Source organism: Anopheles coluzzii, chromosome 2 (genome assembly GCF_943734685.1).
Source record: "Anopheles coluzzii chromosome 2, AcolN3, whole genome shotgun sequence".
Taxonomy (NCBI): Eukaryota; Metazoa; Arthropoda; class Insecta; order Diptera; family Culicidae; genus Anopheles; species Anopheles coluzzii.
The window spans coordinates 72,315,263-72,331,058 of NC_064670.1; the positions used below are offsets into that span (position 1 = coordinate 72,315,263).

The window sequence follows — 15,796 nt, forward strand, 5'->3', positions numbered from 1 at the left end:
AACGAAATTCAGCATTTTCAGCACAAAATGGCGAAAGAAAACAGGAATAAGCAGGAACACAAGTGAAATAATCCGAAAAGCGCGATTAATAATGGAAATACCAGCCAAAAATATAGTGTCCGACGAAACATTCTGCATCTGGAAAGGGTGTATTCTGAATAGTGTTGAAAATTCGCAACCGTTCGTGCATTGGAAGTCGCATAACTGTGGTCCACGAGTTGATGTTGTTGGTGGTGTTGGTGTGGCGGAACAAAAGATTTCGTGCTTAACCACTCGAGTTTTCTCGACGTCGTCGAACAACGGGCAGTCTGTTCTACGCGTAATTATGCCAATGTTATTGATGCTAAATTCGATCACGATGACTAAGAACGCACGTTTGGACTCTAATATCGTGACCGTGACGTCGCACCGCTGGGAATAATAGGAGATTTCCCCAGGTGGAGATTGCATCGCAATCGTTAGTGAAAATATTCTGTATATAGAAACCCGTTCTGGCGGTGATACTAAAGATTCGTAGCAATAACAGTGTAAATATTCACCTCGTACGCAATGCTGTCCGAACGAAAGCAACCTTACTACCCTTCGTCGGCTGGCGATATCAACGGTTCAGTTCCGCCCATGAAGGAGGCTGCATTTGATGAATGGTCAAAACATCGACTTCCGCAGCACAACTATTCCATTACAGATGGTAGCGAAAAGCTAGCCGACCTTAAGATGGGTGACTCTAAATCTCCCGCGGTTGCTGTGTTAGCGGCACTCAAGGGCACCTTTTTAAATATCGTCAGCTGGTCAGCTGGTCAACTGTCTGTTCTTAACGGAACGAAACCAGAGGCACACGTATCGCAAACCATGGTGGAGAAAGAGGAGCAGGCGAAGAAAGTGACGAACGCTTCATCGTCGTGCATTCCTATATTCGAAACGACCAGTAATGGAAAGGGTCAACTTACGGTGCCATTGGACTACAGTAGCACGGTCGACGATATTTCCATGACCCCAGCTGGTGTTTATTTCGAGGAAACAGCGCGTAGCGATCGAAACGCGTCACGGCCTGGGCGGCGAAAGCGAAGGAAAGACACTTCCAAAAGCAACCAGAACGTACATGCAGGTAGCGAGGGCGGCAGTAGCAAAGGCTGTGGTAAAAATCGAAAAGATAAGAAACGACACGCGCTGCGTAGAGACATTCTGAGCGATAATCTAGCCTTATCTATGGACGATAGCTGCTATGGCTACGATTTCCGGGAAGCTGTGTATAGCAATCCTGTGATGGAAACACACTCGCTGCCCCAACGATGTTTGTCGTCGAGCTTCAGCCCGTCATCGACTGGAAGTATTGGAAGCTTTCACGATGCACTGCAAGACATCGTTCCAACCGATAATATGCACCTTCATGCGTCTTCCGACAGTATGACCGCATCACCTGCGTTGTCGGTCAACGGGTGGTACCAAAATGTCCCTGCCAAACAAGCGCTTACTGTTGCGCCCGATTCGGTGGACAGGATCGGCGAACAAAGCAAGCTGAAATGTGATATCGAACCTAACAACCACAATGAATATGTAGTGTTCAGCGACTACGACGTGTTTACTACTCCATCTGCCAGCCCTGCGCGACGACGTCCTCCTCGTCGTAATTTTTGTCCAGCTTTGAGTTTTGTTTTGCACCACCAGCATTCAGACGATAGCCAAGAGGAAAATAATGACGAGGAGGAAGACGGCAAGAGTGATTACACGAGCGAGGACATTTCGGATGACGAGGGTACGGATGGCGCAGATGGGCTTGAATATGACGATGATGATGACGATAGTATCGTTTTCTGCGAAGATTATGACGCCCTGAACGATGATTCCAACTCTTCGTCCGGATTCGAGGAGAAGAAGGTGGGTGTGCTTTAACCATAATTTCTTACACCTAGATTTCTTTGATATGTTTACTGATTAAAACAATGCACACACACAAACAACAAAGCCGCAGCGACGATAAATAGTAAACAATCATTTAAACAACAACTTGATATAAAGTATCGAAAAAGTTTATTTATTTCGCAATGCACATAGATTGTGTCCAAGACTGTATGTTAGCTAGCTTTGATCTTTCGTCATTCATGAGTCAGCGATCACTGGGAATTCCCATCATAGCCATTCCTCCATGTAACGAACGGCTGAACGAACGGCTGAAGGTCATTAGTTGTTATTTTTTTACTGACGCAGTTTTGAATGGTTTGTGCAGTTAATTTGTCTAAAAGACGTATTTCATTCATTTGTTGTTGTTTGTTTCTGTTAATGACACCCTTAACGAAATATATGTTTTTTCGAATCCACGTGAAAATTAAAGCATTTAAGTGGTCATAACGAGTATAACATTAGGTATTAGAGCATTTAAAGAAAATTCCGTACGATCTATTATGTATGACTATTGCTTTCCATAAAGTGCATTCTATAATAGTAAGGAGTATTTTACAATGTATTAATGGCGTATCGTATCGTCCTGTTTCGTATCATTATTTCGTCGTTTAGGTTCGGTTCAACTCAAAACCGGTGGTGCACGTTATGAGAGCATGGGACTTTGCCTACCGCCAAGCACGCAAAGGCGAATGGGAGATGGCAGCCAGAGATAGAGAGCGATTCCGGAAGCGCATCGCCGAACTAGAACCTTTGCTAGGTCCAGCACTACAGCCAGCGTTACGTGATAAAGTGTACTCCGAGCGGTTCAGCGGGGAGGAAAGTACGCGCAAGATCTTAAACTGAAAGTGAAACAAACCCAAGAGGAGTCCCGTTACTAGAGTTACATGTGTATGCTAGTTTGTTTTTGTTTGCTTTTGGCATCATTACACATGTGCCCTGTACAGGCGGTTACTCCCCCACACACCTGCACATGCGCTTTCAAAGGGTAGCCAATAAGTAAAGTTTCTGCATTATATTTATACGGTAAAAACTGTTTTTGCTTTAATTTAAACATTACAAAGTTTTGTTTTATATTCCTATCCATGTGGAAATGTTAAAGGAAATTCAAACATTTTCGCATTGTGGTCACGAATTAGGAATAAACTTCTGGCTTTTTCAGGATCGTTGATAATTTTAAACACCTATGTAAAGCATAAAATAAAGTGAACCTGTGGTAATTAAGAATGAAAACAATAGAACTAACGATGTAAAATATTAGAAGGTTTTATTTGTTTGCTTTTAAATGAATGAATTATCACAAATCAGATGGCTCATGATGACCGTGAAAAGCGGCATACTGACACTGTAGGTTGTCTGTTACGATTCGGCGTGCTAGAGGCTAGTTAGTTGAGGTTTGGTATACTTTGCTGGAGATATTTTTCCTTGGATTTTGTAGCGTGCTGCCTCTCGGAACGCAACCGCCAGTAGCAACATAAAGCACAAGTACAACACGTAAGGCAAGTATGGTTCCACATCCCGTATGACGTAAAATGCCTGCAGTGTACGTATAATATAGATGGGCAGTTCTTGTTGATGCTGTTTGCAGGGGAGGGAAAAGTACATAAAATTATTTTTCATTCATTTCAGTCAGAGCACTGTCAGATAGACGTACATATTCAATCCAGAACATTGGAATGATCATGTCACTGAACCGTTTGATGTCTGCCGAGTAGCCGGTGAGTTCTGGTATAGCAAGATTCGTTTGGGTACGGGCGCACTGGTCCAATGGAATTCCGAAGGATGGATCCACAATTGCATAGCTGTGTTGTTTTTCCCGATCTGGTATCATTCCTGTAATCTTATGGGCGTTGGAGAAGTTGCGTGCATAAAAGTGTGGACTTGTAGCTACGATTGGAACATCTGGAAAACAAGGTAAAATGGTTTCGCATGAAATCACAAGGAATATGGTTGATATAGGAAGCTTGGAAAATGGAAAGGATTTATTAAAATCATGGACTACATCAACATGACATGGCAAAAGATAAGTGTTTTTATATCAAGCTGAAATTGCCCTTTCGCCAGGTATGTAGAACTTACATATGGTACGAATTAGTGTTGGGTCATACGATTATAACGGTAGGTTCAGTTTGACCCGAGGGTGCAGCGAGTTCGGGTCAGGTATTGAACCTACCTTGACTCGACCCGACCCGAACTCGCTGCACCAATGGGTCGGAGTCGCTTATGCTTTCTCGCACCTACTGATCTTTCGGGTCGACCTGAACTCGCTGCACCCGCGGGTCGGAATGAACCCCCTCGCACCTACTGATCTTTCGGGTCGACCCGAACTCGAACTCGCTCGGATCAGATATACAAAGGGGGTATACTGTATATGCAGTATATGCATATGGGTATATGCAGTGCATTTATAGTCGTTTAATGTAATACAAACACATAAAACCAGTTTTTCAGCCCCTGAAAGTTTACCATTAGGTTAATTCAAATGTAAATATAGAATGATAATAGCATAATTTTTAAAAATAGTTGTGCTTTCATTTTGAATGATACAAAATTTTGAACTTAATAGGTTTGGACGGAACGGTCGAATCGATCGAAAAGTTCTCATCGATCGGAAAGGTTGGAACGCTCAAACACAATGCAAGCAAGGTCACTAGTAAAACACAAATAGAAAAAAAATAAATAAAATAAAATATTTCACTGCTGACACACATAATGATACTTCATTGTGGATTTTAATATAGATCTTTTTTTATATCAGACGAAATTTTCAGTCAACAGAGCCTCACGGCCCATCAAACTCATAAATAATCACAACAGCATACCTAATACCTAATACCTGTAATACCTGTTAATCTACGCGTGTCGTTCCGTTCTCTTTTCATATAAATTGTGTTCCATTCCGTTCCTAAACATTCAACGTTTACCCAACACTGGGTTTGGCCTAGCCAAGGTCGGACTACACGTGGGTGACTCTGATAGTAGCATGGCAGGAGGGGAGCAATGTCTGTTAGATAGAGTGGTTTGTGTATGAATCTTTGTTCTTCCTGACTATCCATTGACGATTGGACAAAGTGCGCTGGACAAACAACCCTGTACTAATTTACAGGACCTCAAATTTAAGCTTTTAATTTGTAAAATGTTACCACTGAAATAACTCAAGTTTGACATATAATTCTGCTTCCATATCTTATTTCATTTGTCGTATTTTTCTTTAATAAGCCGTTGAGTCTAATATTAAAAGATATTACTACGACTTTCAAATCTACGTCTGAATACTCTATTGTAGTGGCCATTATTTGCAATGCGAAAAACTCACATTCCTCAATACTTTGTTGTAGAAAACAGCATTTTATTCGTAAAAAATTACAACCATATTCCACCAATTAAATATTGTGAACATCTGTGAAAAAGGAGGCGCGTCTTTAGCTTAGCATCGACTTTGAAAGGCTTTTAGTGAAAGTCTCCCAATGTCTAGCCACATTAGTGTTCTAGCTATTGTTGTTAATAGAAATTAGATTTTTTTTTGTCAATCCTTCTTCTTCTTTGGCAACACAACCGTTATCGGTCCAGGAATGCCTGTACCATTTGTGGGGTTGGCTCTCAGTGAGGTATGGATTACCCTCCATAGTAGGATAGTCAAGTCCTCTACACGTATGGCGGCACGGTCCATTTGGGGCTTGAACCCATACGAGTACGAGTTGACGACTGTACCACGAGACCGGCATTTTGTCAATATATTTTGTTTTATTAAGTATAGAGCGGATCGGAAATCTTTTGATTGGATCTACTAACTAACTCTTACAATGTCGGACGGGTTCGATTCCTATCACGACTATATCCCGTCCTAAGGACAACGGTACATTTTGTTTCCAGTACCTCTTATTGATCAATGGGTATTATTCCTACTATTTGCATTTGCAATCACAGCGTATCTATGCATGCAGCTACATTTGTCGTAACATGAATGAAACGAATTGATCTGTACTTCTTTTGGGATAGGTTAGGCTTGTTGACCCACTGATCCGTATCAGAACGACCTAGTGATAATGCTCTTGCTGCTTACCTCAAGGTCGAATGACAAAGCACGGCCAGAGATAATGAACCAAATCGTGTTTGTTTGTCTACACCGTGGCCTGCAAGACTCGAGCAATCAGCATTGGCTGACATTGACACTCTTTGGCTTGAAACATAACGATCCTGCTTAGCTCCATTAGACGATCGTATAAGCAGAGGCTGCTGACGTGTCGTGCATGTCAAAGCAAACACAAACAAGGGTTTCTTTCACATTTCGCTCGTAGTTACACCATCTCAATTCTGCTTGTTTTTCTCTACGTTAAAAACGATGGCTTGCGTACTTTTCACTCGCTTATAAGCTCGTTTGTTTTTAGTGGTTGATAATTGCTGCTCTCGAGATTTGGTTGCTTTTAGACAGATTACTGTGGCAAAAGTACGCTTTGTGGGCTCGGTCGAGGGGAAACGTTTCTTTTTAGCTTGCCGAAAGCTATGCTGGCCTTGCTCTACATTGAGGAAATTTTCGCTTGTGCTGCGTTTGGTGAAGCATGAAGTGATATTAAGTTAAGCTACACAGATAAACCTTTGTGTATAGTCACGATTAAAGCCTTGTAAATATTATGTGCTTGCATTGCTAATGACAAATGATTCTTATGCACATTGATCTACCAATAATGTATACTCACCATGGGAACATTTGGAGGTGTCCGTCATTCCATCCTCAAGTAATCCGAACTGGCCTTTGTAGCAGTCAGCGTCACTGTCTGGCAGACGATCGTACGAATTATCGGGTAGCACGTACTTATACCCCGTTAGTGGACCTTTCTGCACTCGTCGCTCAAAGTACAGTGGCACTGCCCTGCAGAGTGTCTTGCGCCAGTAGATCAGCACCGATTGTTCGTCCAAGTTTTGTGGATAGGTAGCTCCTTCGGAGGAGTTCAGAATGGAAGCAAAACAGTCGCCCTTGGCGAGACTGAAGCCCGGCACCGTGGGTTCGTACTCGTAAGTGTTCATCATGAAAAATTGATCATCACCGTACCGCTTTCCATGCCGTACATTTACGTGATCCTCGTGATCCTCGTACATCTAAGCGCATGACGATAGGAAAATACTGTATATTAACAAACATTCCGCGAGGATGGCGAAAACAATGCGAAAGGATCGTACCGTTTTCAAAACGCCCACATTATCTGATGGCACCATTCCCGGGACAAACTTTCTAGCCTGGTCCAAGAATGGTGGTCTCGTGTTCCATAAGTAGTCATAGATTGTCATGCGGCTGAATACAGTATCCCCAGACATGGAGTAAATGAAATTGAATCCTCGCTTCATGAAGAAGTTGTCGTTTTCCATCCTCGCGGCTACACCCTGCAAGCAGACACGTTGGATATTATTACATCTCGACAGTATACCTATTACAGTTAGCACATTGCACATTTGAGCACACTTACAAGCAATGAAATGTTTGGCACGATGATGGTTTTATTAAGTATGCCCGGAACATTACGATCGGGTAAAAACACTAGACGCCTTCTGGTGACGTACGACATGGTAGAGTTGTGCTCGTGGAAGGTAACGTTGTCGTGTTCCAGTATTTCACGGTACACGATTGGAACCACTTCTTGCATTTTAAGCTGATCGTCTAGCCCACCCAACCAACGTTCGGAGTTGGTTACATTGAAGATGAATATTCGACACGTGACCTACGGCAGATAAGTGTATTGTTTTGTAGAGAAAATATCGTACGATAGCTATTTTAGTAGCATTATTGCAATAATGATGATAAATGCTGCCACTCATACCAAAACATCATCTGTATCCTTCCACCATCGGTAATAGGGCATAATCTGACGCATCGTTAACCGATCATCTAGTATTAATTTTGTTGGTTTATAGATATGAAAGAACAGTCCCATCGTAAAGCACGCAATTGATAGAGTGGTAGTCAAGCAGATGATAAATAGGGCTGGAATGGATCGAGGAAGAAAAAAAAACAATATTGATCAAGAAATCTAAACTACTTTTCATCCGAAGTGTGCTACATGTTTTCGATCTTACAAAACCATGTTTAAACAAATAAGCATATTTAGTAAATAATAACACTTTATTAAATAATAATATAAAAAAACTTCGATACCTTACACCTGTTTTAATTCTCAATCAATTGATCAACCATAATTATTAATAATTGATAACATTCTTCTAGCATCTACAATATTTTTTATTTGTTACAGCAACTTCAATCAACCAAGTCATCTGCTGCTATTGCCCGTATGGAACTTAAAAAAAATATTTAAATTATAAATTATAAGAAACTTGTAAAAATCTGAGCTTTTGTCATATTATCGTACCCAGGAGGTGCAACAATACAAGTAAACATAAAACAAAATCACAAATATAAACGATTATTCAAAACGATACATTAACGGCTATTTGCACAGTAATTGATTGTAAAAATGAAGTAATGAAAAACTAATTCTTAATTCATTTCAACCCATGTGCTCATTTAGACGTTGTTTTTATTTTATTTTGAAAACTTATTTTTGTGCCGCAATACATGTCTTTTTTGCAGTTGAAAATGTTTATTTAGCTCTTCATGGTGATGTTGTGATCATGATCGTTCATTGCTAAGTAAACATTAAAATCACTCAATCATTTTCATTAAATCACCGAAGAAGACACATCACTATTGTTGTATCCAGAGTAATGTAATCCCGTTCTGTGGTTTGTGAGTGGCTCGGTCTAGACGAGAGTTGAATATGAGACGACTTGCCAACAACACCTCGGGACTAGAATCAACCAAGTCAGGCATACCCCAAGATGGGTGAGCTAAATTCCATAATTTCTCATAAAATCTGATTGTTTACAACTTTTCTGACCATTACTAAGGTTCAGTCTAAAGAGCAACCATCTTCTTTCTACAGAACATAACATCAGAAGGATGTTGTAATCAGTTTCGTAGCATGGTTTACGGGTGCCCTTTGACACAAAGTTTCACCTAGCCATATAGCCAGAGCCAGATGATGAAAATGTTTTTTGAATAATTTTTTTTTTTTATTCTTAGTACACACCACGCAATTGCAATAGGTAGTTAAGTTAAAATTCTTAAGTTTGTTTTTATATTAGGATACAAATCCTTGTTTTGATGCTGTGTTTCAGTAACAATAGACAGAGCCACGACTGCTGATATGAACAATCTGTTTCGCCATTTCGAAAAAATAAATGTAGCATTCCGTGCTGGCCCGTGTGACCCGAGATAGAATAAATGTTGATGAAAATATACAGCTACAATCAGGAATCTCCTTTGCATAAGAATGCTGTTTTGCCAAAATTTACCTGGATTGATTTGAATGTATGTGCGTATGTACGAATAATATGCTAGCCTTAATTATCGGTAACAGTCGGTTGTGTGGCTATCTGGGCTTTTGCATCGGTTCCACTAAACAATCTAATTAATTCATTTTTTATATTGCACACGGTAGCAACGTAGAAGAGACACACGTACATGATTCCTCCTTTGTAGTGTTTCTCGTCATTGCGTGTCAAGCTCATTAGTATTTTTTAAAGACAGTTTAAACATATCGTCTTGTAATCTAATGGTTCGAAATAAAAACAAAAAGTTTTCAGTTCACTCCCCAAAAAAAATGCAATGGATTCATACAGTAGTAGCGTAGTCAGATCTCTTTGTAGTCAGGTTACTTTGGAGCAAGCAAGAACTTTGAACAAGCTCAATAATCGTATTTAGGGAGCAAGTTTGCGTGATATAGCAGCCGTAAAAAATAGCAGTTGAACGATATCAAACTGTATCGACTTCAGGGAAATTGTCATTTTTGTTCATTGACAGAGGCCTAAAACTAAACAAGAAGTACTATTGGCAACACGTTATCATATGCCATTCAAATCAAATGTAGCCTTGCGCTAAAATACTATTTGGAAAAGACAGTTTTTGCTTTCAGCTGGGTTCAGCTCCAACCCATAAGGCTGCAATCCTTCGAAAATGGCGAGCGAGGAATTTGTTTTTATTTCATCAACTCATCTGAATGGCCTGCAGCTTCTCAAGAATTCATACCATTGGACTTTAGTGTTTGCGGATATATGCTAGGATATTTAGGCATTTGAGTTAGGACGAATTCAACAATCGTTTGGTGAAGATTTGGGATAAAATACCGAATGAAGTTTGTCAGTGCGGTTGGGAATGACATTGAAAAGAGTTGACGGGCCTTTTTCAAATACACAGGAGAAAGAATTAAACACAAATGAGAATAGTGTAATTTTACTATTTTGCTATTTTACTATGTAATTTACTATTACTATTATGTGGTAGACATCAATTCCGCAGATAATTAAAATTTAGTTTGTATTTTACAACATAAACCAAATGCATCACATTTATATTACCACCCTATTTAATTACATGTTTTTATGTTTTTTCATCTTGTCAAAACGCCAAAGTTCAATTGAAAATATATTTAAAAAATGCTAATTGTGTTCTTTTCTGATAATGGCTTTGTAGTTGGAAGTTACTATCGGTGCAAGAAGCTGTAGGAATATCCTTTGATGCTCAGATTATCGGTGGAGGTAACTTAATTTTTTGTATTATTCTTAATTAATTTTTAATTTTATTAAAAAAGTAATCTTAACTTCGTAAATTCTAATAAAAAAAACATCATAATAACGGTACATCGGTGCTAGCCTTAGTGAACGACTCTAATTGCCTATGAAACATTTTTTTATGCGTTGATAACACTTTATTGAAGCTTTGAGATGTTGCTGCGTGTCACAACAAGAAATATATGGACGTACCATTTCCACGAGGCGCGCAGTGCACACTTACGCGATGATTGATGGCTAGGAAATCAGTTATAACATAAAGCTTTGATCGATTTACTTATCTCGAAAGCACATGCTGTGTATCACATAATGTACGTAGCAATAATGTGCATGCAAACACTTGCTATTATTAATATACTAACGATTGGATTCTGTCTGTTGATCGTCATAGACGACTGTGTACTCCGAAGGTCATTTACGCAGTGAGGAGATAAGTGAATCTTTCTCGCAGAGGTATGTTTGCACTGGTAGATCGCGTGTAACGCGTGTGTCAGTAAGACGAGTGTCGGTAAATATCAATTTTTTCCGCCCATAACTTCCATTATTTGAGAAATGTTTGATTTTGTTAGCTTCTTCTTTCAAATACGTTACATTCACAATCCCTAAACAAACACATCTGGCGGCTACTGGGTTCATGTGATAGGAGCAGCGTTATTTTGATTTTTTCACTCACATTTCCTATTTGTTATTGTGTCGTGTCTAGCGATGAACATTGCGCGAATGCCTTATCAATGGCCTGGCCTGGCAAGCTACAATATCACACAATCATATTCCATTTCCCTATGCAAGCAATCAACGTCACATTGGGAATTTAGCAGTTTAGGTTTACAGTTCCAATGCAAGGTATGACGCTCATTACCTTTGGTGTTAGAATTCCTCCTTCGACTAGGAAGGTGAACAGGAACTTTATTTGTTTTCAGTAGCTTCACATCCATCGTCGGGCGTATATTCCGAGCAGTTTGCAAAATTAAACCTCACGCTTCACCAATTACACTTCACTTCACCACTTCATGCAAATGCGAGGGGATCTTTACTGTTGGGACACTGTGCAACCACACTCAGTCGTTTGTACAATATGTGTATGCACATTCGATCCTCTTCAAATGCTCGAACTCCCGCAATACCGCAGCAGAAGTCTCGTGTTACACCGCTTCTGTACCAACGAGCTGCTGGCAAAGAACTGGTGGGCATCCCTTGCGGCTATGATTAAAACCCAAATATGCCCGCAATAACTGAACTATCGCCTCTTATCAATCCTATTAAGCGATGCCGCTGCTACTCCTTACGATCATCGGCTCCATCGCGCTAGTAGTAGTCGGCAATGGTGTGTGAGTGCTGTGTTTATTATTTTTAAGACAGAAATGCCTCGTACTACATGCATTGATAAGTGCCAGCGGTTGGGTGTGATTGTTTGCAAACGGCGTGCGAAACGCTGCATGCTACAAAAGTCATGCCTCCAGCGAATTCCAAATAAGTATACCTTATTAGATCTTTGCATCCATGCCGTGGCCTATTGTATGTATTAAGTGCTCTGTTTTTTCTCGTAACAGTGGGATAATTTATTTATTTGCATTTTTTTTGTTACTTTTCGTTGATTACATTATTTTGGAGTTATTCCGGTGGGCGCATGTTTGAAATTGATAACGCTGAAAGTATCAATAGAGTTATCAATATGAACAGCTAAAGATACGGTGTGTGTGTGTGTATGGGGCGGTTAGTAAAAGCGTACCCATAATCAGAACCGCGTGGCATTCGATCCAGCGTGCTCAACTGTTGCGTAAGCCGGCGAGCTCCATAATGCTCTAGATTCAGTCTACACGCTGCTAGTCACCTAGTCAATCGTCGTACCAATTTGCCATTGATATTGAACCCCTTTCGAACTAGCGTATTTAGCGCAGCAACATTGACCACTGCCACCAAATGAATGTGCGGAATGAACTGTACAAGCATCGAACGAAGATGAATATGCGCGAAACGTCATTTCGTTTGCGCTGCGTGTTATCAAGCGCTGCGGGTCGTTATAGAATAGGATTAGAGTAGTAGAGTGATGTGTTTTTTTTTGTTTGTTTTGTAACAGTAGCTCATGGACGATGAACATAACGATCTTTCTATCATCTTGGGATCTTGGCCTGTCATTATGTGTTAGAATTAGAATACAAAAGCTTCGGAAATGGGGAATCTGTGAAATATTTTTACATGCCGTTTTTCTTTCTATGCAAGTACTCACCTTACAAATGTTCTGTCATTTTGATTACTGGGTGAAATAAAACTAAACCGTTTTTTTATTGATTGTTTATTTCTGTCCACTTTGTTCCATAGTACAAAAGTAACGCTGTAATCTTACGCGTCAGCAACGTGCTACGAAGAAAAAAGTATCTAAATGTACCTATTCACCCACGGGAGTCACGGCATATCTGCGTTTCATCGAGTCATTCTAATCAAACCTAAATTATTCGATACAATCTGTACCCATCACTCGCCTCATAGCGCACATGTAACGGGTTCGCTTGCCTGACCTATTATATATATAGTCTTACGTGTACAGTGTGTTTGCATTTATTGTTTTGTTGCTCATACCGTTTCCCGTTTTGTAGTTGTTGTTTTTTTTTTGTTGTTTATTGTTAAAGAATTAAATTTTATCCCCACCTGACCTTAGCCACCGTACTATTTATACACTTACTAGCTAAAATATTACATTTTACCAGTACACACAGTGCGGTGTACGATCGTAAAAATGGACGATGCTATGCCAGCAGTAGCAAGAGGATAAACAAATCGTTCATTTATATTTGGCAACTGAAGCACTACGCCGATGTGTCCAGCAATCAAATGCCGGGCTTGGAGTTGAGCGATTGTCCGAAACTGGATCGCAGTATGGTATGTTTTAGGGAGTTGCCTCTAATTGTCAAATGATTGGCTAATTTTCACGGTCGGTTAAGAACTGTTTTTGGAAGCGAATTTGACCTCCAGAAGAAATTTGAGCGCACATTTTAATTTGAATTTTAAACAAAATTTGAAAATGTTCCTGATCATGTTTTTCCTACGGTAGAAAGTTAGGTCAAAATATGATTAAAATAACAATTTTGAATTGCATTAAACACACACCAAGCACTTAATAAATCGTACGCATTGAGCAAAAGTGTGATGTGTGCAATAATGATTAAAATAGATGCCATTGATTAAAATCTCCTTTTCCTGCACGTTGATCGCTGCAGCAAGCAGGTGCCCGTAACCTAAGACACATACACCATCCACTATAATAGTTGTAAACGATTGTTTATTGCAAAAAAGGCTCTCTTCGTCGTATGACCTCAACCATTACCTTAGATGGCATATGCGTCTTAGCATAAATGTTTCCCCCCTTTTTTTGTATAAATCACATAGAATAATATAACAATGCAAAACTTTTGTTCATTTGCACTTTCTTTCTAATCCGTACGCTAGGCGTATTCGAGTTTCCCAGTTTTTATAGTTGTTTTAACCTCTGTTGTTATTGCTTTGATCTCCACAAGCGACTCTGTTTTACTTACTTACACACCAATTGGCAATAAAGAATAGAAATTTCCATGACCTTCACTTCCATTACGCTGTTTTGGGATACTTTTTCGAATGTGGCATGAAATAATCCCTCCTGATACGATAGCGATAGAGTGTTGAGCGAAGGATGTTACCAATAAACGATCGTGCTTTCGCGATCAGTGTTTCATTTCGACCAACGGATGTCCTTTATCACGCATGACACGATTCAGTATTCCACGAAATGGCTATCAGCCCTACATATATCATACAGCTTGCTTCCGCGATGAGTCTCTTAATGGTTTGCTTCACACCAGTTGCATCGCCGAATATCGTTTGCCTTGCGGCTTACAGGCGAAGAAGTTATAACCGACAGTGCTGCTTAGCGGTACTGTACCGAGTCTAGTTGCTCTTGCTGCTCATACCATTGTCCATTTTGGCCTTCTTCTTGGCTTGATCGACGGACGCCGTGGCCAGATAATTTGAACCTTCCAGATGCAGTGTACTCTGCCGGTGCGACTTTCGCACGAGACAGATTACGGCAACAACGAACAGGAAACCGCCGAGCCCGAACAGTGCGATCGTCAGAATGAACTTCGCTCGGGGCGGTATGTTCGTGGCCACCTTCATCAGGTCCAATATCTCATCCGGTAGCGAGTCGATACCCTCCTCGAACCACAGGATGGGGAAAACGATGTCAGGGAAGTTGGCAACCTGTTTGATGTCCACCACCTGGCTAACGGCAAGGTTGATCTGGATTCGTGCCCGTGCCCTCAGGGCAGTGCCCATGTCCTGTTCGGTGATACAATAGGAAAATTATTAGCATTCAGTATGCCGTGCCGTGGGTAATTGTGTCGATGTTGTACGGAAGTTACTTACCGGTTGCACATCAATGAACAGCTGGTGCTTGTCTTTTTCGGGCGGCGAAATACCCTCTACCGCGGTACGTAGCGTTTGGTCAGCCATGTAGAAATGCGGGAAACTGAGCAAAATCGGCGAGTCTGTCAATAGTCAATTCGATTAATTTCGATGAGGAAGCTAGCTATGAAGAAGTACTACATAGCTACTGAAAGCACAACATTCAGTTTGATTCGAATCTTTCAAATCTAACTTGCTTTCTTTGGAAATCATATCTGCAGCAATACGTACCATACTGGCAGAGTGATACATTGAACAATCCATGAGGTGCGCACGGCGGCCCGGCTGGGCAGTAGCACATATTGTTCGGGTTCTTGTCCACCGAAGCAAACACATCCGGGGACGGTGTGAAGCGGTATCCCTTCACTCCTCCACGCACGGTGACCTCCTTCTCGAAGCTTAGGGGCAACAGTCGGCACAGATCCTTCTCGTAGACATGGAGTGTCGAGTTTTTGGTAATGCGAGGTGGGAAGATCGACCCGTCCGTGCCGTTCAGCCGGTTGCACTGTTCCGACAGCCAGTGAGTTTGGTGCGATCGGCCATTATACTTGTCAATGATGCCGTACTGGTTAATATCGTCCACACCGGTCCAAACAGTCACAGTGTCCTACAGATCGGTGATATGAATAAAGCAGCAGATAAAGAATTACAATTTGTCGACAGACGATGGGCTAATTGGATTATCGTCGCATATTTCAACCCGGAATGCGGAAGTACTATGCTTCCGCTTCCAAGAAGGATCGTTCATTTACATTTTACAAATGTCAGACGATTGACGTCACGCTCTCAGGCGGCACAAGTGGCGGAACTCTTCCATCGGATCGGTCAGATAGAAGAGGTGTAA

General features: G+C 40.8%; 2 protein-coding genes across 2 annotated transcripts in view; one reads left to right on the forward strand and one right to left on the reverse strand.

Annotated features, from left to right (window-relative positions):
• On the forward strand, positions 1 to 3,153 carry LOC120952409 (uncharacterized). Its single transcript, XM_040371724.2, has 2 exons — positions 1 to 1,875; positions 2,512 to 3,153. The coding sequence occupies exons 1-2, from the start codon at positions 550 to 552 to the stop codon at positions 2,740 to 2,742; spliced, it is 1,557 nt and encodes a 518-aa protein (XP_040227658.2). The 5' UTR covers positions 1 to 549; the 3' UTR covers positions 2,743 to 3,153.
• The window catches only part of LOC120952408 (uncharacterized), a 25,284-nt gene continuing 12,634 nt past the window's right edge, over positions 3,147 to 15,796 (reverse strand). Inside the window, exons 6-15 of the mRNA XM_040371720.2 lie at positions 15,184 to 15,559; positions 14,914 to 15,035; positions 14,445 to 14,826; positions 11,378 to 11,491; positions 7,710 to 7,873; positions 7,359 to 7,610; positions 7,075 to 7,275; positions 6,594 to 6,993; positions 3,551 to 3,798; positions 3,147 to 3,474 (exon numbers count right to left, since the gene is read on the reverse strand). Coding sequence (XP_040227654.2) covers positions 3,271 to 3,474; positions 3,551 to 3,798; positions 6,594 to 6,993; positions 7,075 to 7,275; positions 7,359 to 7,610; positions 7,710 to 7,873; positions 11,378 to 11,491; positions 14,445 to 14,826; positions 14,914 to 15,035; positions 15,184 to 15,559 — 2,463 coding nt within the window. The 3' untranslated portion in view covers positions 3,147 to 3,270. The remainder of the gene's footprint in view (positions 3,475 to 3,550; positions 3,799 to 6,593; positions 6,994 to 7,074; positions 7,276 to 7,358; positions 7,611 to 7,709; positions 7,874 to 11,377; positions 11,492 to 14,444; positions 14,827 to 14,913; positions 15,036 to 15,183; positions 15,560 to 15,796) is intronic.